The 23,405-nt window shown below is 36.3% G+C and overlaps 1 protein-coding gene across 2 annotated transcripts in view; it reads left to right on the top strand.

Annotated features, from left to right (window-relative positions):
- Window positions 1–925: 925 nt before the first annotated feature.
- REPTOR (repressed by TOR) overlaps window positions 926–23,405 on the top strand; it is a 44,896-nt gene continuing 22,416 nt past the window's right edge. Inside the window, exons 1-6 of one of the 2 annotated variants that reach the window (XM_081762261.1) lie at window positions 926–1,079; window positions 10,948–12,083; window positions 15,139–15,237; window positions 19,376–19,577; window positions 21,145–21,321; window positions 21,821–21,894. In XM_081762261.1, coding sequence (XP_081618387.1) covers window positions 11,012–12,083; window positions 15,139–15,237; window positions 19,376–19,577; window positions 21,145–21,321; window positions 21,821–21,894 — 1,624 coding nt within the window. In that variant the 5' untranslated portion in view covers window positions 926–1,079; window positions 10,948–11,011. The other variant, XM_081762271.1, reaches the window with a different exon arrangement.

Raw genomic sequence — 23,405 nt, 5'->3', positions numbered from 1 at the left:
GTTTCTATTTACCCTATAGAAAAGTTTCATACTTACGATGACTTATATACACGCAAAGCTACTAAGAAAATACACATACTTTTCCTATTATATGCTTATTGTATTAACAACTGATTTTCTTGAAATCTAGCGAACATCCTAGAAAAACAAAAGCTTTGTCTTTTTTTCTTGTTCTGCTTCTTTCAACAATAGCCTATTTGTTTCTTTCTCACACAGTATGCTTATTACAGCACACTGTTTACGAAAGTAACAAGGATAGTTTAATTTTTTTTTTTATAGATAACTAGACCAATTCGCGTGTAGAATATAAAGCTTCTTAATTATTCGTATTTAAATCTTGATTACTGTTCAAGGCACGTGCTTATGGTATCAATAGATTTATTTGTTTGTTTACGAGATCAAATTGTATGATGATATTCCTAACATGTAATGTTAAAACATTTTTATTTAGTAAATAAGCCCGTCAATATGGCAGGGCTACTCTTGGGAAAAGTTGGTTTATTATTATTTTATATGACCTTAGTAGCTGTGTTAGTTATTGATCTTTACAATTTGGTAAACAGTACGTACGATTCACGTGGCTTGGAAGTCCAAAAACACCATGACGTAGCTTGACGTCAACAGAGAGTTGGCACCGACAATTGTGTGTAGAGGAATCTATTTTATTGCTATTTGTTTATTTAGCCAAGTTCTTTAAAGTAACATCATTATCCACTAAACTAGCAAACTTGACGAATATTTATATCACTTTTAATTTGGAATTAGTTTCTCTTTTTATAAATCAGCAGCATTAATTTACAATATTTCCCAAAAAATAATTGTAAAATAGCGTATTAGCTTCCATTTTCTCCTGTAATGTTTTACTTGTAGGGGTGGGAGTTATGGATCACAACAAATCCTTTGATTGGTGAAAAGGTTGTACAAGCTCTTCTGATTGGTTACTTCGCGGTTCGATTGATCGTGCTCATGTGACCTTTGAGTAATTTCTTTCCTCATAGTGGAGCAAAACAAGAAGTGGAATTTCCTTGTATTTTAGAAGGAAAAGACAAAGAATTTGAAGTATCGTTTGCGTTTAGTTGGTAAGTGACCTTGATCTACAGTGTTTATTGAAGTGCAACACAAAGAAATGGTGTAAATTCTGTTGCGAGAAAAATGTGTTGAAGATAATCTTATTTTGTGTGAAGTCATTGTAATGTTGATCCTCCATAGTAGTGTCGTAAGCGCGGGAAACTGCCACTTCCATCAATCTGTGTATTCTATGAGCTGAGAATATTGTGTCATCGATTGGCAGTGAAGATATAGATTACTCAGTTTACATGGAATACATATACAACATTATGACCACTGTGCCAAAGGAGGATCCCCATTTGTGTAGTAGATTCCAACATTTTATTCAGCGTTAAATGTGTGATCAAAACAAGGGGCTCAGCGAGGGCAGCCATATGTTTTTGTGAGTTAATTTTAGTTGTGGTGTATAGAATGGTTGTGTGAGGCGTGAATTTAGCTTACGTGTAGCATAAGTATTGATTGAAGATATATTTTTGAAGTTAATAACATGCTACTTTGCAACATCTGTGTAAATTCCATGAACTTGGATCAAGTCCCTTCTTTGTTTCTTGGAATCGTACCTTGCGTCTGCTTTACATGACTCTTTTAATGTGATGCAATATGCTTATGACAATAGATCAACTAATGTCAATTAGGAAATGTGTTTTCGTTGAGAATTTTTTTTTAAAGAATTTAAATTCAGTCGATGGGTTGTATTGCGTTAATAGATGTGTTTAAAGGGGTGCATTGTTTTGAGTGTTGGAAGTTTAAATAGTTTGTTTTTATCTTTGTCATGCCACTCTAGGATGTTGATTAGATATTCTGATGTATTTAATATTAATGGTTTTGATTGTGCTCGCTTATTCGAACAAGTACTCGATAGTATATTTTTATTGAAGGTGATATAAGGATAGGGCTGGCAAAAATCATGCTTAAAGAATGGTTTACATAGATTTAGATTACACATTGTGTATTTATTTGTTTAGATTACACATGGGTAGGAAAAGTTTGGTTTTAGCATCCTTACGCAACAATGGGGTTATTAAGAATAGAAACTAGAGCTTAAATGAGGCCTCCAAATCTTATGTTTTTCCTGTAAGTTTTACACTCATAAGTTTTAGGTTTTTCAAGCATGTTACACGTTATTGTTTCCCCCGTAAAATGATTTCTTCTGTGTTTTAAGTAAATAAATAAATCATACACCTGGCCATGTTTTTATACGATTTCGTTAGTGCGATTTCTGTCTTTTCTTGAAGAAGAGGAACTGAATTCTCACACTGTTTACAACGCAACTCCGCGACGTAACTTAATATTCAAAGAGTAAATACAGCAGGTAGTTTTTAATTACCTCCTATCTAGCCGCCCTCTATCCTTACGATTAGGATAATTTGCATGGGAAGGTTCTAGAACACAAGTTCCCCCCATATAGATTAGTAGCTACATTGGTTCCGTTCTGTACCAAAGTTTAATATTTAATTCAGATAGTATTGTTGAGCGATCGTTAGCGAGTCAGAGCGGGTTAGAGTCCCGCAGGGCACGTTTCCTGTCTATTACAGCTAAATGGGGAGGGGGACCTGTTTTCTAGAACCTTGCCTTTTAGCATCTATCATCGTGGTCTTGATCGTATCGCAGTTCTGATCGATCGTGATAGTGACGTAAGGAACAGGAGTTACTGTGAACTAATAAAAGTTAAAGTACCTGTGAATTTTGTAAATATGTCCTGCAAGAATTTTTGAACGCATATAAACAGGATGTGGGACCGTTAAGAGATGTAGTCCTCATTAAAATACAGTTAAAACGCAATATAGATTTGTGTAATATGTACAGCTACTTGGTTGATCGGATTTTAAGTCTAGTGTTTCTGTCACCACCGAGTTATATGGGACGAGGAAGTGTGACTTAACGGGCAATCCGAGTCACATAATCTCCCACTGGAAATCGTAATATACTTTTTTGTTTTATGTGTTGCGATTGTTTTTTATTGATCTCAGTTCCCAATTGAAATTATTTTGCGTTACTATATGAACCATATAGACTATGTTCGTTATATGTAAAATCTCAATGCCATACGGTATATCTTTTTTTGAGTCGTAAGATCTTTTTTCTTTTCTCACAAAAATCTGACAATCTAGGCTTAATAGTGGATTCCGAACCACTACTTGGTTTGCACCCGAGAGAAATGGTTCTCCGTCTGGACTCGGACACGAGACTCCTTGATTACAACGAGTCTACGGAAGACTTCTGATGGCAATACTTGTGTATATATTGTGGGACTTCAGGGCAGATATAGAACTGCACAAGTGAAATCATTTCACGGAGTTATACACATTATTAAGATAAACGGATAATTTGTAAAGACTGCAGAGTACAGAACGTCTTAGTTAGTTAAGTGTTGCAAATGATTCAGAAATACAAAGTTCAATGATTCAGACAAAGAACGACTTTATTCAACTCGCATATCATTAAAAAGACGAATCATTTGAGTTCACTGTCAACTATTCATATATATATGGATATTTTTTTTTTTTTTTTTAATTTAATATAGCATTCACATTCATACTTCCTGAGTTAAAGGATTTGGATCGGCGTTTCCCAAGTTTTCTGATGTTGCGGATCCCTTGTTGCGACTGATAGGCTAATTCTATCATGCCCTCCGTGAAATCAAAAAAGTTTTTCAGAAATGTATTAGAATCACTTACGTATTACTGTCGAGAATATAATCATTTATAACAGGAATGCAAAGAAGCAACAAAATTTTACTAGCTCACATCCTACAATAGAAATCATTTACTTACCTTCGGTATGATATTGAATACTCGCTCGCACCAATGAAACACTGGTTATTTGCGCCCCTGATTTATAGCATGGAGGGTAGCCAGGTGTTCTAAACGCATATTTCGTGTGCATTTAGAGATGGGGTAAAGAGGGTTTGAGTACTACTGTAGGCTCGTGTAAATTATTACAAAAAGCGAAAGAAAACAGCCAAAGCAAGTTCATGTAGATATACAAAGAAAGCAGTATCCTGAAACAATTAGTAGTATACCCTGTAGACTGGAGGAGACGTATGAGAATGTAGGAGGAAATGGTAGACCCTAAAAGAACGCATGGATGGTGTCCACCACAAAGTCATGGCCTAAGATCAAACCAAGGACTCCATGCATCAGAGATGTGTGCTCTACCACTTAACCATCCTGTTCCCTACATTGCTTATGATACCTGATATTTGTGATGTGCTGTATGAAATATTTTTAGAGGTTATTTGTTGTTCAAGATTTTGGGGCTTTCTTAAATTGTTCGAGATGTTAACTTTGTGCTTGATTGGTAGGTTTGGGGTTCAGCGTCTCTGTATTTAAGTACAAAGAAAGAAATGAACAAAAAGCGAATAGAGCGTAAATTCGGATGTCTTTTAGAAGACATAAGTGTATGTGCTTAATTGGGGGTTGGGTACTTGGAATTCCAGCAACTTATTGAGGGCAAAGAAAACTCTTCATACATTACATCCGGGGAATAATTATCTCAACAAAGGCACCGTTGGTCCCTCGTTGTGGTATTTATTTCCAGAATGGAGGGTATAAATATTTTTTTCTTATGAGTCATCCGAGGGTCGACGTGTGTCCATGTTTCTTGTATACCAATTGCTTTCGTATTAAATATAACTGATGTTTACATCACTTAACAATATAAAGGATATACTATGTTGGTTATTCATTGTATTAAGCACGGCAGAATTGTTATTTAGAAGAACTACTATGGGACATGGAAATAATAATAAAGACAGTATTGTTGTAAGCGTCATCTTTGTAGTGGAACTTTGATAGACGGCGTAATCGGATGATAAACTGCCATTATTTTCTTGGAATGCGATAAGAAAAGTAACAGCACTGATAATTCATGGTGAAAGTATTTAAGCGGTATGTACATATGTAACCTTTTTTACGGTACGAAGTTGTTATTGTGTTTTTCTGCCGTTCTTAAAATTCTAAAAACCTAAGCATTCATTTGCATTCATCCTAGCTTTGCTACGGCAGATCACGATTACATCCGCACTTATATCTTATTGAAACCGAAGCTGTGCACACAGATCAATAAAATATAAGTATCGTAAAATAGAAATATGTGTAAATGATTAACTTTAGCACAAATATTAACGAATCACTTTACGATACGATATAAAGTACAAAAACCTAGTTAAACTGTGTAAAAAATATAATGTTACTGAACATGAAGTACACAAAATGAAAGAACATTAAAAGATTACAAACAAACGAGTAACTTTTTTTTGAAATTTTTTGGTTGTTTCAACCTTTCATTTTTTTCTATTTGTTTTCTTTCAATGAAGAGGTGGCTATATGATTTGGTTAACTAATTAAGGTGTTGCTTACAGTCAATTTTTGACCGGTCAGTTGTTTCACTGCTGATACCACTCAGGTCCTGGCGTTGAATTCGCTGGGTGTAAATGAGATTTACAAAAGTTCCTGTATTAGAGTTGGAATAAGCTTGGTGCTGCGTTAACTAGTCTTGAAGGTTTAGTGTAATTTTTACTGGCAGGAATAAAACGACCATTCAAGCTGAGGCCACAAACGAATGTTAAAGTGCTAACACGTATTACGAGTCACTTTACATGAGACTTTTACACACTGTTAGAATGATTATGTTTGCACGGATGCATAAAATATTACTGTTGATAAACTTTGAAAATTAACTTTTACATATGCCAACGGCGTTAACGTGTGAAGCTCAACCCATACAAGGGGAGCGCGTATTATTTTTAGAACACGGCACCCCACTCGCCTTGGTGGGTGCTTTTTGAAGTAATAAACAAGCGAGCGTGTGTAACACTGAGAGTTTTTTTTAGTAAACCAAAGCTTGTATATGGTCAACCGGGAAAAGTTCGATTTTTACTCCTAGCGTCGGGACTAGAATTATTGTTGAGCTTTCGGTTATAGAAGTGCGTAGGTGGAAAGTGATTGTCCCGAAAGTTAGACTTAAAGGGACGTTCACCAAGCATGTAACTATCACGTGAACAGTCCTTGTTCCTTGACCACATATGGCCGTAAAAATCGAAGTGAGGCCCACCAACACAAATGTACAAAATACTAAACTGATGAAGAAAACTTTAAGATTGTTTCTTTTATATACGAGGGTTGGTTAATAAAGTTTGAATTTAAGTTTGTTTTTCCCAATGTCTTTTTAAATTCCAAAAATGAACTTCGGGTCGGTGATAAAGTTACATCAATGGAATAAAAACCACGGTTGAAGCTGTGCATTTTTCGCGTTGCTGTTATTCATAGTTACATGCTATGCGAAGTAAATTAAGTGGAGATTTAGAAGAAAAGTACGTAACGCTTCAAATTAATTATTGGAAATAAAATAGAATGTTCAAATAGTAATTGCAGAAGACGCTGTGAACTCCCTATTTGAGGCATTTGAGAGGTTGGTCATGAACTTGTGTATGGTCTGCTAATAAACGATTTTATAGAAGCGTGATTTTGGCTTGCAGTGTACATATCTCGTGAACCTGTTACATATTTCGTGTTGTAGTTTGATGTAAACATCAGTTGGGATTCGAAGTTGATCCATTGGCTTTAGAGGTGTTCGAAAATTTTATGTAATGTAGTGTTGACTCTCGTCTCGGCTTGTTCGTTTCTACTCCTTTTCTTCCACTTCGAGCTATTTGCTGTCATATATGAAAGTTTAAATGTTCTAACGTTAGTATCTGTACTGCTTGCAGGGTATAGAGCGTAGCAGTTAGGAAATTCGGTGAATATCAGTACCGGTATTTTATAACATCAAATCATTAACGTTTGGCGATACTTCGATAATGATATATTTAGAGCAATATGCTCGATGTGTACTGTTATCGTAATTGTTGTTTTATCATGAATTTGCGATTTATTTTTATTTTGTGCTATTGGACTTTTCGGCAAGGTTGTAGGTTACTGGTCCCCCTTCCCATTGAGCTGTAATGACAGTAAACAACCTGCCCTGCGGAACTCTAACCTGACTTCACTCCCTAACTCTCGCTCAGCAATACTGTGTGAATTCAATTTATAAACTTTAGTACAGAAAAAAAGCAACCCAGTGACCAGTGACCAACCCTACATGGGGGACCAGTAATCGAAAACCTTCTCGGACCTTTTGTATGTGGCCGTCGAAGTTACTTTCCTCTCGTGTAAATGTAGATTTGGAGCAAGATTTTTCCGTTAACAATGTAATATTGGTACCATATTTAAGGAAAACTTCTTTAGTTTACACACAAGTGCATAGTTTGTGCAGTTGATGGTTTGGAAGTCCTATTTGTTCTGAAGCAAACGAAACTCGTATGCATGAATTAAGAAGCGGAAAGTTATCATTCGAAAATGGTGCCAGGTAATGACTGAACACCGTGGGTAGCATGTATAAGGCGGAGTAGTATAATTTAAGTTAGTTTATTACTTTGTAGTTTCCAAATTGTTTAATTTTTTATAAAATTTTGTTTTTGTAAGGTTTTGTTGGTTTTCAGCATAACGTCACACTTCTAATTTTTCCCAATTGAATTCCCAAACATATTTCGTTTTAATAGTCTAGAGAAAATATTGAATTCGATAAGAACTTCACTAGAAAAAATTTTAAGTTAATTTCCCAGTTTTGAACGAGATGTCATCTATAATTGAAATTTGCCTTCATTACAGAGATATGAGTATTACATTAATGTGATATTTTGTACAGGTTGTGGATCATGATTTATCTGATTGAAATCTGTATTGAGATTATTTCTGTTTTAGTTTACAAATTACAGTGTGGCTGCGATCTTGTTTACTCTTATTCAATATATTCCGTTTCAGGGCCGTTATATAGTTTTCATTATCCAATAGTTGTTGGAAAATTAAAAGGATTGTTGAGTACTGTTTATTTGCGAGAGAAGATACGGGTATTTCCACACTGTTTTAATACGTTTGAAAATATTGAGGGAACAAAGTAGAATGTTTGCAGATCGTTTTTATAATTAGTGGCGGAAAATAATAATTTCTGAGACTAGTATGAGTGTGTTGTTTGCAATTTTATAATTGACCTCCAGAAGTATACGTATACTTAAGAAATACACTTCATCATTCGGTCACATTTCGCACGAATGTAAATGCTCTACTAAGTACTATCTTCTAAGTAGTTTTACCTCTTATTTATTTATTTATATTTTTTAAAAATAAAATGTGTACTTCACAGTGATTTATAATGAATGTGGTTATATTTGTGGGAAATTAAGTGTAAAAGTACAAATTACTTGCATATTTTAGGGCTGTATGGTTCTTATATATATATGTAGGGGTTGGACAAAAAAAATCTGATACGTTTGCAAAAGTGTGAAAATCATACCTAGTATGGTGTGGGGCCTCCTTTTGCGTCCAAAACAGCTTGGATCCGACGTGGAATGGACGTATACAGCTGAATCATGGTGTGTGGAATTTTGTACTAATGTTCCTCCAAAACATGCTCCAGTTCCGTAAGGGATGCTGATTGAGGGTAATGAGACCGAACACGCCTTTCTAACTCAGACCACACTGGCTCAATGATGTTCAGATCTGCTGATTGTGGGACCCAGGGGAGGTGTGATAGCTCCTGGTCATGTTCCTCAAACCATGACTTCACCGTTTTTGCAGTGTGCCAAATCATCTTGGTAGCTGCCATCACCATCAGGGAACAATAGTTGGGCTATGGGTAGAACCTGGTCCTCCAAAATGGCCTCATACACCTTAGCATTCATTATTCCATGCTGCGCTATGATGGGACCTGCAGAAAACCACGATATCACTGCCCATACTGTAACAGAACCACCCCCATGCTTTACAAGTGGGAGCAGTCAGTCAGTATCATAGGCCTGCGACGGTGTTCTCCATACGTAAACACGACCGGTTGTTGGAAATAAGGTGAAGGTCGATTCATCGGACCACATTACGTGTTTCTACTGCTCATGAGTCCACGTCTTGTGGTCCGTGCACCACTGGACACGCACGCCTCTTCGCATTTACTGTTGTGACCAGGGGTTTGGCGATAGCGGCCCTATCATGAATTTTCATTTTATGAAGTTCCCGTCGCACTGTTTTCGATGAAACCGGGTTCTGTAGGCCGGAATTGAGTTTGGACGTAATTTTCATTGCAGTGGTCTTTTTAGCTGCTACAATCCGTTTTAATGCTTCCGGTCCCTATCTGACAGGGTTGTCTTTCGACAGCTGTTGTGCTTTGCAGACGTCGTTTGCCCATGAATTGTGTATGCCCTCGTGACATTGGAGACAGTGCCTTTCGATACCCCCACAATGTTCGCCACTGTTGCCACAAACTCCAACCAGACGGGCACCAACGATCATGCCTCTTTGGAAGTCTGTCAGGTCGCCCATTTTACCACACCACGACGACCACGTCTGAATTGGTTACTGCTGACGGAAGAGGAAGGTCCACATGACACATTGAAAACAAAAAAACGATCGGCAACCGCAACAAGTGTTGTACAGTGGAGGGCCAAACTTACGTGTTTTTTGTCTGGCCTCTGTAAATTGAGGAGTATTAGAAAGTGTCCAGGACAGGAAGTTAACATACGAACCATAGAAAATGTATGAAGTGTTTTATAACTTCGTTTAATAAAACAATGTTGTGGGGAATTATTTTTTTCATGATTCTCGGAAAGCAAAATACAGGGATGGTTAACTTGGAAAATGAACATCTTTCTACATTGAATTCAAGAGAACAAAATGAAAAAGTATATATATACAAATGGTAGGTGGCACACATGTGATTTGAAAATACGTTAGTTGAAAACAACGTGGTTACGTATACATCAATGTGTTCTGCTGAGGTTCGTTATCTTCCGTTATGTTACCGCGATTATAGGGGTCGAGGAGCAGGGCAGTGATAAAAGGTGTATATTTCATCAAATTGCAATACGTCAGTTTCAGTAGCTGTGTAACGACTTTCCGAATCCTTTTTGCTATGTGGTTGCACGCGCCGAACTATTTTTATAGTAATATATATATATATATGGAGAAATCGTGTATAATATGAAAATATAAAGATCAGGTACTTCTATCAGAAAGTTCTATTATTGTTTACCTCCGATAAAGAGGCTCTTACCTTGTATCTGGGAAATCGACACTTTAGTCAAACTGTTTCGATGCTTGTTGGCATCTTTTTCAATGACTTCTCTTTACTATTAAACTGGTAACATGCGAGTAAGTTCTTGTCTTACTGTGTAAGAGAAAATAATACTTTACAAAATTAATAGGCTTTTCGCTATTTGACGGTTAGTTTGTGTTAGTAAAGTTGGTATAATTTTCTTAATGTTAATTCATTTGTTTACCTGTTGATGTGTAGAATGTAGAGTTGACTTGGATTTGCCATGTCAGGTTCATTCAAAGACCTGTAGGTTATTCAGTATGTATCCTTTAGCCACTATGAGCAATTATTCTGTCATTGTAGTTCGGAGTCCTAACTTAGCCTATTGCAGAAACATGCTTGACATGCGTGCAGAAGTTTGTAATTAGATGGTTTTCAATAATTAAACATAATTATAACCAATGTAAGTTAGTTCTTTAATTTAGAAAAAAGTTATAATGCTGTTCTATAACGGATATCCAATTCTTCTATGAGGATAGCAATATTTTCTCATTTAAGCATTGTGTATTGCTAAAGTCATGAAATAACCTTCCACGAACTTCATTAAAGGGAAGTAATAGACAGTCCTATACTACTTCGGTTGCCCGAAACTCTCATGCCAATTCATCACATGCTAGATAAGGATGGGTGGTACAGTATAAGCATGCAGTTGTTGTTCTCACTTTTTTGCCTTGTTTGTTCTCAGTTATTTGTCTTTCGTCAAATAATCACATACGTAAACCTAATTACCTTTGATTTTTCCTTTTTCTTTTTCAGATAGTAAGCCTTTTAGCTGCTGTTACAAATGGTGGATTAAACACAGTACCCTGTCATCTACACCATGGCAGACCCATTGTATGCAGGTGAATTTTTCACCGATTCACAGTCTTTAAACATTAAACAAGAACCCGTAGCGATGGATTCTGATTGTGCTGGCGTTCCAATTCCAAGACGCTCTGTAACCCAAAGACCTCAAATCATGGATATGTCTGAGCTACAAGATTTTACTTTTGGGTTTGACGATAACCTGTTGGGAAACCCTCAACAGATGAGTTCAGTGTTCTCACCTGGTACACTTCAAGTTCCTGCAACGAATTCAACCTCCTCATCATATCCAGTAGTCATTAGTGATACGCTTCATCTGCCTTCGTCTTTAGTGATTACAGGACCAGACGGTGAATGCGAAGTGACACGTATCAGTGACACATTTAAAATGGAAGAGGATGATATCTTTCAGGTTGACAAAGCTGATCTCATCCAAGGGCCGACTTTAGCAGAATTGAATGCTAACGACGAAACTTTACTTGATGATTTGAGCTTTGATGATTTGCTGTTGCCTGATGAGTCTAGCTGTTATATAATACCGGACAAATTTCAGTCATCTACTTCAGTTCAAAATTCAGCAACTTCCACTGTGATGCCCATGAACGTAAGTGTAAGTGCTAAAGATGTAGCAAATCAGAATTTTGTCCCATCATCATTTCCACCGATTGGTCAGGGCTTTTATAGAGAGAATTTTACATCATCCAGTGTTCCGTCAAGCTCCATTGATCCCTTTGTGAAATCAAACACCATGACATACACAACTGTACCTACTCACAGCTCTCCGTCAACGTCGTTACCCAAAACGGCTACGAGAAACGCCACGATTAGCCCTTTGCAGCAGAAACACAGTACCTTACATGAACTGTTACTGAAAAAGGAAACGCTTTCTTCACCAGACTCACAACTGGGACAGTCCGTTCCAAAGTCAACACCAATGGCTGTAAGTCCAGTCTTAACGTCAAGGCTTTCTTCCTCTGCTCCGACTCATTTAGGATTTGAACAGATCTGGCAACGCAGGGAGCCACGTCCTCACTTACTTTCGACTGGATCACTCGCAGAAGCAGGCTCAACTTCCTCACTGTCTACAGGTAAGTATGTTTATAAAATATCTTTGTACAGTAAAACTAAATGCTAGTACTAGTGGTACATATATAGACCATTACATACAAAAGAATTCCGCATTAATACCTAATGCGTAAGAATATGCCAACATGTTTATGTTATGGCACTAATTATCGTTTTAAAAACGAGGCTATATGAATCGTAGACCTGCGGCCTAAGGCAAGTCGAACAATGTGGGCTTCTATCGGGAATTGAACCCCCATTTTTGTCTCGTAGATGCGTACCCTAACCATAGTTGCAACGATAGGTCTTTTGTACGAGAAATAAAAGAACTCACCGATCAAAATATGCTTTGGATTTTTTAAGAAGTTACTGATGATTATAGAGGTAGATCTGCAATAAGGTGGAGCGAAAATGGGAAATAGGATTTTCGAAAACGGGTACCCGTCAATAGTTATTTACAAGCCCCTAACAACCCTATAAAATTTTAATGTTTTTGGAAATGATCCTCAGGTTGCACCTTAGGCTTAAAATTTAACATATATGTGACACAGTAGGAGTCGAAGCTTTGTTCCAAATAAAACTACCCTATTTACACCTGTTTGAGCTCTACTGAAGATCTAGAGCGTTTCATATTTTTACTGTTGTCTATTTCACAGACAAAATTATGGTATATTAATACTCCACTACACGTAGAAGACATGTACTCACCACACCTCTTGATTACTACCTACAATGAAATTACTACGAGTTCATGTCACTGCCAGTGAAAAAAACAAAACAACCATTGCCACCACAAAACTATCACGGACTGATTTAAATAACACCCTCTTCTAAGTCACTGCCAAAGTGTGACTGGTAACGGTACAAACAAAACAGTTAGACCTACGGCCTTGAGCGACGTCGGTGTTAGCGTTGCCAAAAAGCACAGCCCATTATCAGAGATGGAAAATATGTCAGTGTTTATTTTATAGTGTTAATTATAAGTTGTTTCTTTTTGTTTTTTGAAAAGCCTTCTGTAGCGTTTAGTCACTACCCAGAAACGTTTTGCTATTTACAGATCGTAGGAATTTCCTTTTTTTAAAAAGTTACGGTTTTGAGCAAAAGTGTCAAACTTCAAGCCTAATGCGCAGTGTAAAGACCACTCCCAACAACATTAAAATTTTGCAGGGTTGTTTTGGGGACTAATACAGAACAATTGACGAGTGCCCGTTTCCGAATTTTTTCCCCCCATACTAATCTCAATTAACAGAAATTTTTTCGCATTTGTAACCTTATGTAAAAAGGTGACAACATTGGTGGTTATTTGTGTGTGTATCCAATTTTTATTTTTTTTTTATTTTTTTTTTTTTAATGTATTGTGATCCATTAGCTGACCATGTAAAATTTATTGGGTTGTTTGTTTAAAACACTACCTGCCTGACATCCCCATAAATTGTTTAGCTCTAACCATGATTGATTCGACTTGTCAAATTTCTCCTTATAAAATTCAGTGGAATTGTACTCAGTAAAAGTTAAGTATCATAATTTTTCTGGCAGCCAATTTTAAGTTGTTTGATCTTGATGATAGTGCAGGAAGAAAAGCATGTTTTCAGCACATACATGTAGACAGTATATATTCATATAAAGAGTGGGATGCCTTGTATTCGGTGTGATTATAAGAGGATTAATATTTGGGAAATATATTCAACAATCCCATAAAGAGTTTGCCCTTTTTGTCCATGAATTGTTGTAGTGTCTGAAAGTGTGCTCCTTCCTCACGATTGCTGTTTATAGTAGTTGTTACTTTATTGTAACGTACCGTTTAACGGTACCTCACATTATTGTTATTATTTCCTTTGTTTGTTTGAATGGTCCCCGTTTAGTAGAATCGTGCCATTCGTTCTAATATGTGTTCGATTTGATTTGTTTTTGAATGTTAGTTATTAATGTTATTTATTGAAATGTTAATCATAATATAATGCAAACCTCTAGATGGTGAGGTTATCCTATATCTGCGCACTATAATTAAAAGTAATGCTACGTTTGAATCAAGATTAATTATGAATGTGATCTTAACATTATATCAAATTCTTCTAAATTTTCTACGTAAATTCTATTATTTATTCGTATTAACATGATGAAAGCATAATTCTTATTATTTAAAACTCACCCGTTATATCTGTAATTAACAGTATACATGTGTGTAAATAGTAGAGTTACACATTAAAGCATGCGGTAACAGCTAGCGGTGATCGTTATTCAACTGTTGCGTGTTTGTTGCATGCTAAGTGGCAAGATCAAATATGGCGCCTCCCAGGTCGAGAAAACGAATATGTGGGGGAGATTGATTGGTTACTTTGATGTATAAGAAACGACGTAAGTAGGTGAGTTATGTAAAAATATTTTGTTCAAAGTTTGGGAAATTATTAGAAGAGTTGAATGTTATAATTTGTTAATAATTCGTTAGGTTTAAAAATTAAAGAAAGTAATTCTGATAAAAATTTCTTAGTTTACAATATGAAAATATGGTGTAGCCTGGGGTGTGTAATGGTGTGTATTGAATGACGCATTACCTTTGTTGCAGTGTAATGTAGGTGACGCATTCAGCGCCCTACAGAAAAAAATAGAAAATTTGAATTTTAGGCACAACCTGTATTGATTCGGTTGGCTTGGCATTCCTAACCTAAGATTACCCAATACTGGTGTTTTTTTTTTTTTTTTTTTTTTTAATTTCTTTTATGGCTCTAAAATAGGTCAGTACAAAATTGACAACTACATCCAGATTTTTTTTTTTTTTATCAATAGTAAGTTGTTACAAAATTGGTTTAAGTCAGCCAAGCTACTGAATATTCAGAGTACGTTGTCATTTTCTTCCATAACGTCAAAAGAGCGTTACATTATTATTATTATTATTTAAAAAAGTAAAAGAAAAAATTGTATTGTGCGTCTTTGGGTATTATGTACAATACTTGGGAAATCTCGCTTCCTATGCATGTAGCTAGTCCATTTCTCCCGACTTTTGAACCGCTATGTTTTGTAAATTGGTGCGTTGAAAAGTATACTTTGATATATATGTATTTAAAAATTGATTTTTCGTAGGTGGTGTTCTTAGTCCCGAATCACACGAGTTTTCCCACGATGAAGGCTTTGATTCTGAAGATGATAGTGATCATTATGAAGATGTCTCCTCAGATGGTGGTATGTGTTGTAGCTATTTAATTTCAATACACACTAATTCTTGCAGATATAATACCATAAGTGTTATTTGTGTCCTTATGTTCTTCATTTATGCAGATGAATGTGCACAATTGATTTCTTAATACATTTCAATTCACTTCTGTGACACTAGGTTTAGTAGCGAGGTTATGTGACTCTTTTCGGTATTATTTTTAAAATTAGCTGTAGCTGTGAAGGTGATTGTTATCTATTAAGTAACAGAAGCCCCTTAAGTATGTGCTCTGAATAAATTCGTGTAAATTTTTTTTAAAGATTCTGTTCTTTGTAGTGTGAAGGAAATGTCTTAACATTTAAGCATATACTCAATAGATGTCGCTAGAATTGTGGTATATCAGTGTCGTTAATGTATCTCGCATATATGTGTTGCACGGGACGCGGAAATTGAAGTAATGAAGTAATTCTGATCTTAGTTACATCCTATGCGTATAATTATTTAGTTCTAATTATTGTTTTAGTACGCATTTTTTATTATAACCAGGGTTAGGATTTTTATGTGCGCACTTTTTTGTAGGGCAAATTAGAGCTCTCTGAAAGAAACCAATGTGTGAGATGTTGCCTGAAATTGAGAATGGGGGTCATTTTCCAGCACCTTTTTCCCCTTTTTGTAGCCTTTATCCCTTTTTTCTCCACTCTGTTCAAATCCCCTTTCCTCCCCTTTTTCTGGTCTTTCTCTTCTACTTCTTCATTTTTCTACAGCACATTTTACCATTTTATTTACTTTCCAATCCATAATAATATATATATTTAATTCTCGTCACCTTGCCGTGAACGTGGAATTATTGCTCCTGTTTCCTTTCAGTGAACGCCGGACTGTTAGAAATACAAATACAGCACACCTGCAACAATGAAAACATTAGTTCATTGGGTTCTTTTAATTTATATAGAATCAGTAGCAGTGTATTTATACATTCTAATTGTTGACAACAGTCAGAGTTGAGTTTTAGCTAGCTTGAAATTTAAATCTAGTAATAGGGAATAAAAATTTACTTAAATCTTTTCTCAGTACGTTTCTGTTGTTGAATCGAAGTTGTTTGTTGCTTAACAAGTTCAGTATAAGAATTTCCCATGCCGAAGGTTCCAAATTCAGATATTTGGCCCTGTCTCAGGAGTTCAAGCAGGATTTCATCGAGACTGATGGGAGCATTATTCGATGCATTATTTGTGATTCAGGAATCACATTGGATGAAAAACATCGAGACCGTATCCTGCAACACAATTCTAGTTCAAAGCATCAAAAGAATAAGTCTTTTCAAACTAACAAACTAGTTATTAAGAAACGCCTTTGAGCAGTGTTCTTCAAAGGTCCAAAATCTAAAGGAATTTAGCTTTTTATATATATATATATATATAGCTTTAACTCAAGCAGGAATTCCACTCAATAAGGTGAACCACCCGGCATTGAAAGGATTTCTTGAAAAGTATACACGAACGTCAGTTCACGATGAGAGTACTTGTAGGAAAAAACTATCTTGAACCTGTTTATCAAGAAACCATACGAAGAACCAAGGAGAAAGTGTCGGGTTTCGATGTGGGAATCGTGCTGAATGAAACTACAGATTCAACGGATCGATAGATTTTGAGCATTCTGGTCTTTCCCCTCGCAGGTGAAAAAGTTCAGCCCATGTTGTTCAAGATGTATGAGTTGCAGAAAGCCAATGCCAGTACAGTCATGCAGTCATTCATTGACTTTTGTCAAAAGCTCTGACCCAATGGTACCCAGTTCAAGAAAGTTGTCCTGGTCATTACGGACCAGGCTCCATACATGCTTTCAGCAGTTAACCAGTTGAAGACATTGTTTCCCAAGTTAAAGCATGTAACCTGTTTGGTCCATACCCTTCATAGGGTTTGTGAATCTATTAGGAATGAATACGACATAGTGAATCAGTTCATCGCTGGCCTGAAGAAAATTCTCCTGAAAGCCCCGAGTCGCACCGTTGTGTACAGAGAAATCACAGACCTACCCCTCCCAAAATTCTCGGTCATTACTCGCTGGGGAACATGGATTGAGTGTGGTGTTTTTGTATGTCAGAATTTTGACAAGATCAAGGAGTTTGTGCTTTCTTTGGATCCAACTGACGCAGATGCTATCTCCAAGACACAACAACTTCTGCTATCGGAGAAGATAACAAGATTTACAGACAGAACTATTTTGTGTCCATGCTTACAAGTATATTCCAGTAGCCATTAAAAGTTTGGAAGAAGAAGGCGTCGAGTAGGAAAAACAGTGGAAAATATTTACATCGGTGAGGGAACAGTTAGATGGTTTTGCCAGAGACAAGCTTCACAAGAGGCCGGATGTTGTGGAGTTTGCTACATCGACAGAGTTACCATTCCGAGTGAACACGAAGTTTGCCCCCCTTATGTCTGTGGATATGGAAAGAAGTTTTAGCATCTATAGAGACGTCTTATTCCCGATAGGAACAAACTTACCCTTAAGAACATAGAGATGCTTAATGTATTGAGGTACAACAGCTTCATGTTCTTTTCTTCCTCTGATCAGTAATTAACAATGGTATGGAAAAACATGTTAATATATTTCAATTATCTTAAGTAGGAGAAAGAGAACTTTTTGTCGTTCAATTTCTAGAGCCATCTTACGTTTATTAGTTGTGATAAAGCAATATTATGGATAGAGTTAGAATGTAAACAGGTTTTTAATTTACACTATTGCTTTACAAATACGAACATGTTTTTACTTTTTTAAACTTTCAATTTCTTAATAAATAGTTATGGGCTATAAAGAGAAAGAGCACCTTTTTGTCCCCTTTTTTGGCTTATTTTTAGCACCTTTTCCCTCCCTTTTTGCCATGAAAATTGCACCTAAAAATCCTAACCCTGATTATAACTAATATTTTATAGGCCCAAGATACATCAGAGATATAAGTCAATACTTTCTTGTAATCGGAAAATGTTTGTAGAGGTACAATTTGAAAGTGTGCATTTTATATTCAAATAATTAAAACAAATGATAAAAAATGTCCATTTTTTAAACCTAAAATTGTAAATTAATTTCGTCCTTAAGCAGTTAAACTTTGAAACAAACATTTATCCAATGGTAGTGGCTAGTTTTGGTTTTGTGAAGAGATTTGTTTAGTATTTCAGTACCTAGAGGACTTCGTAATTAACTGATTGTGTATATAGCTTTCTGATTGATTTGTATTTTCTTTTTATGTACAAGTGACATGAATTTTCAATTTTATCAACAATTGGCTGAATTCGTTATCTTTTTAATAGGATCGTGTTTATATGATTCATTTTGCTGTCAGTTCTTTGAGCAACAGCAAGAACAGATTGGAAAGAACTTGCAGAGCTCTTCGATGTGATAGAAAGAAATTTCTTTCAAAACCGTAACGTATTCATTTTCATTTACGTACTTGTATACTAATGTATAATAGTAAGTAAAATAAAATGTGTACTGGAGTACTTCTTTTTATTATTTGTTTACTTGAATTTTCGGGAACTCTTGCCTGTTACTTTGCGCGAGCGAGGAAAATTTAACGATAACCTAGATTTCACGTAGTTACATTCTTGCATTTACCTTGATGTGATCCCAAAAATTATATTTCACTATCCTGTTGGTATTTTTCTTGTATCACCAAGCTACCTTCCCCGCAATGTTTAACCAAAATAATAAAAACAAGCTGAAATTAAGATGGTCTTGATACAAAACTCCCATTATTTCTTGTCTTGGTTGTGGCAACACTACAACAAATGGAAAAATAGCAGGAATCATGTGCTCAAGATCTTAATTTCAACTTGTTTTCAGTATTTGTGTTGAGAAACAATAATTAAAAGGCAACTTGTGGTGAAAGAAAAATTCCAGTAACAGAATAGAGAATATAAATTTTTAGAAATACAACAAGGTAGAGGCAAGAACGTAACTACGTGAACTATCGTTTATTGTTGAATTTTCATCTCTCGCAAAAGGTAACTGGCAAGAGCTACCGAAATTTCGGATAAACAAATAAAAGGTATACTCAGGTAAATTTGGTTTTACTTACTATTATATGGGAATTTCTTTTGTTTCTTGTAATGTATGTAATGTAACACTTTACTTATAACTCTTATCTGAATTATGTATTCTGTATTTCATGTGTAGAGTCTAGTGATGGCGAGTCAGAATCAAAATTATCCTCTTTGAGTAAGAAGGAGAGGTACTTCTGGCAGTACAATGTACAGGCTAAAGGACCGAAAGGTCAGCGTCTAGTCCTGAAGACGAAGTTAGAAGATCCTCACGTTTTGAATGAGGTGATGGATCCAGTGTTCAGTCCCCATTGTGCTGTTCGTGGAATCAAACACAGGTGCGGACACATAGTTTTATTTAATTTAGTTTGTTTATAAATTGTTACGAAGAATAGCAGATGCTTGATTCGTTGCAGAATTTCATTGCAACGGACTTAATGATGAAAATGTCACGTATTACTTCCCCTTACCCGGTCTTTTCTTGTACTCTCAAATTAGCACAAAGTAGTTAAGAAATTAATTTTTTCTCAGTTTTTAAGAATTTGTTAATTTTTTTCACAGAATCTTGCAATGCGTTGATTTATTTGCATACTTAAAACTTCATTACTATACACTATTATAATCAGCAAGTGTGGTTTTGCCGTGTCAATGAATATATATATATAAAGATAAACTTTTTTAAGCTTTCAAAGTACGATATGGAAAGTCAAGATAGCTATATCCGTCAGTCTGTTTGTCAGCAGCGTCAGAGCTAAACTGGTAAGAGATAGCAAGATTTTTTTTTCAATCGGTTCTGTGTCCCAAAAATTCATTTCATTTCCTTTCTTAATACTATTCAAACCAGAAGTAGTAAAAATTTTAGTTACTAATTTGAGCACTGATTTCCAAATAAATAAATAATAAATGGAAGTAGGTAGAATTTTTTTTTAAAAAAATGGGCTCAGTATCGCAAGAATATTTTCTATCTCTTTTCCCTTGAAGTAATACCGGAAGCTTTAGGACTGCTACAACTTTCAGTGTCAGTTTTGATCCGTTTGAAAGGCAAAATGGTAATAAGTAACGAGAAATTGTATTTTCATATGGATTCCTTGGCTCAGTAACACATTTCATCTCTGATCTTCTCGTAGTTTCACGATATGAAACAAAACTAACTCACTTTGTATATATGTATTGGGAGGATAACAGAACGGTGTACGACTGCCTCGGGTTTGGTTCCCGGTGGGGAGAAAAATATTCATTTTTCTACTTTAACCTAAAACCCTGCTCCCGCCAAGTGGACTTTGTGGTGAACAAACACCGTGTGCGTGGGTTTTCTTGGGGTTCTCCCGTTTCCTCCCACTTTCTTTATTCCACCATTTCATTCATCTCTCATCCTCACCGTCTCCTTTAGCCTAACCGGCATAACCGTGGGACGTAAAACTCAAAGATTTCTACTTTAATCTAAAGAGCATATCCATATATATAAAGTAAATAAAAAATACAGAGTAGCAACTCATTGATAGAGCGCTCCCATTTTCCGCAAAGGATCCGTGATTTGGTTCTAGTGTAAAGTCAGTATCTTTACAATTGTTCGTTTTGTCGAATTATTTTCTTTTCTCCCACTTTGTCCCAACAATCCTTCGAACATAACTAATTTACATTTGTTTATTTTATTTAGCAGGAGTGCTGAGCCTTAACTTAAAGATTTAATTTCGTACACGTATCCAAGAGTTCTCTCGGGGTTCTCCCGTTTCTTCGCAAATCCTCATTCCGCTGGTTCTTTCAATATTGTATTTTTTTCTGCGTGTCTGGTCAGATCGATAATTGTGACTGTTAACACAATTTGTTATGCAATTTCTACAAAATGGAATTTGCTTTCGACTATTACCTTGTAACCCATTTACCTTTTTGTATTTTATTTTTTAGTGGTAAAGCAAGGAAAGGTGATGGTAATGATCTGACTCCTAATCCAAGAAAATTGTACAGTATTGGCAAAGAACTGGACAAGTTAGGGAGGCTTATTAATGAAATGACGCCGGTTAGTGAACTTCCTTTCAACGTTCGGCCGAAGACACGCAAAGAAAAGAACAAATTAGCTTCAAGGTAAGTTACTTATTTATTCTGAAATAAACTTCTTCCTAAACTATTCACTTTTTAAAATTTGTCAAGAAGCCGGGAGGGATTCATCAACAATTCTTTTGTTTTCTTCCGAACATATATTTCGGTTAAAGTGTGTCATATTGACTACTATAGTAAGTTGTTTCCTCTTCAGTAACTAACTTGGTAACTTTTTGTTCGTTTATTTTAAGTGGTGAAAAATCAAATCAAATATGGTAGAATTAGTGCAAAAAATGGAAACCAAGGTAGTGAAACGAATTCGTTCGTAGCTCTGCATTTTGCTTTTTAGAAGGTGCGAAGTGAACGTGTAAGATCGAGAGGCAAGTGTGGTAAGTTTGTTTTACACTAGTTCAAAAGCCTTCCTGTGCATAAACTAAATAAGATCGGCGTAAAATTTCTGATTGATAGTAGCGGTTATTGATCAAAATACTGATGAAAAGGACTCAGAATGTGATGACTTCATGATTTTGTTTTCTCTCTGTAGAGCATGTCGCCTAAAGAAGAAGGCCCAGCATGAAGCCAACAAATTGAAACTCTATGGACTGGAAACAGAGCACAGTAAGTAGATTTTATTTATAATGTATTAATTAAATACAAATCAATATTTATTCATCGTTATTATCTAGTGGTAACATGAGATGCAACTCTATCCATCATGACTCTGGAACTCACTAAAAGAATAATAAACACTTCTGATTAGAGTATATACATTTCTTTATTAGAAACTAAATTGCAGTGTAAAGGTTTCGACAACTTAACAGTTTCGAGATCTTCATCAGACACTAACTGCTGCAGTGCTGCAGCCACATCAGCAGTTAGTATCTGATGAGGATAACGTTAAGTTGTCAAAACCGTTACACTTTAAATTAGTTTTTAATAAATATTTGGTCTAGGAATTAATTCGTGCGGGTGGACAAGAGATGGCGCAACGAACGGAGCGTCCCACAGTTCCGTGTATCCACACATGTGTTGCAAACCCCTGTCATCGCGTATCGTTCGTAGTATAGGGCAGTGGATTAAAGCGTCAACAACACCAGTTTGTAGTTAAGTGAACATGGCGCAATTTGTGCCTGATAAAGTGTTTTTGCGGGGTGTCCTGCTGCATTACTTTAACATGCAGAAAAGTGCGACTGAAAGTCATCGTATTTTGGTGGAAGTGTATGGTGACCATGCTCTAGCTGAGCGAACGTGTCAGAAGTGGTTTGCACGGTTTAGAAGTGGTGATTTCGGCTTGGCAGACCAAGAGCGAGCTGGACAGCCAAAAAAAATTCAAGACGAAGAATTGACAGCATTGCTCGAGCAGGATTCGTGTCAAACGCAGGAACAACTTGCAGCAGCATTAGGCGTTGATCAAACAACAGTCTCCAAACGCTTGAAAGCCATGGGAATGATTCAAAAGATGTCTTATTGGGTTTCACATGAATTGAAAGACAGAGACGTTGAAAGACGAAAAACCATTTGCGACTTGCTGCTTCAACGACAGAGCAGAAAGGGGTTTCTGCATCGAATTATTACGGATGATGAGAAGTGGATCCATTACGAGAACCCTAAACGAAAAAAGGCCTGGGTGAAACCAGGTGAACCAGGTCCATCACAACCAAAACGAGATATTCACTGTGCAAAGGTTATGCTGTGCATATGGTGGGATATGAAAGGTGTGGTGTACTATGAGCTGCTGCAACCGGGTGAAACTATGAATGGAGAACGTTATCGACGACAATTAATGCGTTTGAAGCAAGCTCTGGCCAGAACACGACCAGAATGGGAGAACAGACATGATAAACTTATTGTTCAACATGATAACGCTCGCCCACATGTCGGAAAACCGGTCAAAACCTATTTAGAAAATGTCGGATGGGAAGTTTTACCCCACCCGCCGTATTCACCAGACGTTGCTCCTTCGGACTACTACTTGTTCGATTGCATGAACAACGATTTGATTGGACAGCGGTTTACTTCTTCAGAAGATATCGAAACATGGGTCTCTGACTGGATCGCTTCCAAGGATGAGGACTTCTTTCGCCACGGAATCCGTACATTGCCTGACAGATGGGCGAAAGTGGTGGCTA

Source organism: Thermobia domestica, chromosome 1 (genome assembly GCF_964235325.1).
Source record: "Thermobia domestica chromosome 1, izTheDome1.hap1.1, whole genome shotgun sequence".
NCBI classification, from domain to species: domain Eukaryota; kingdom Metazoa; phylum Arthropoda; class Insecta; order Zygentoma; family Lepismatidae; genus Thermobia; species Thermobia domestica.
The sequence above is the reverse complement of the archived record's forward strand: the minus strand, read 5'-3'. Positions and strand labels throughout refer to the sequence as shown.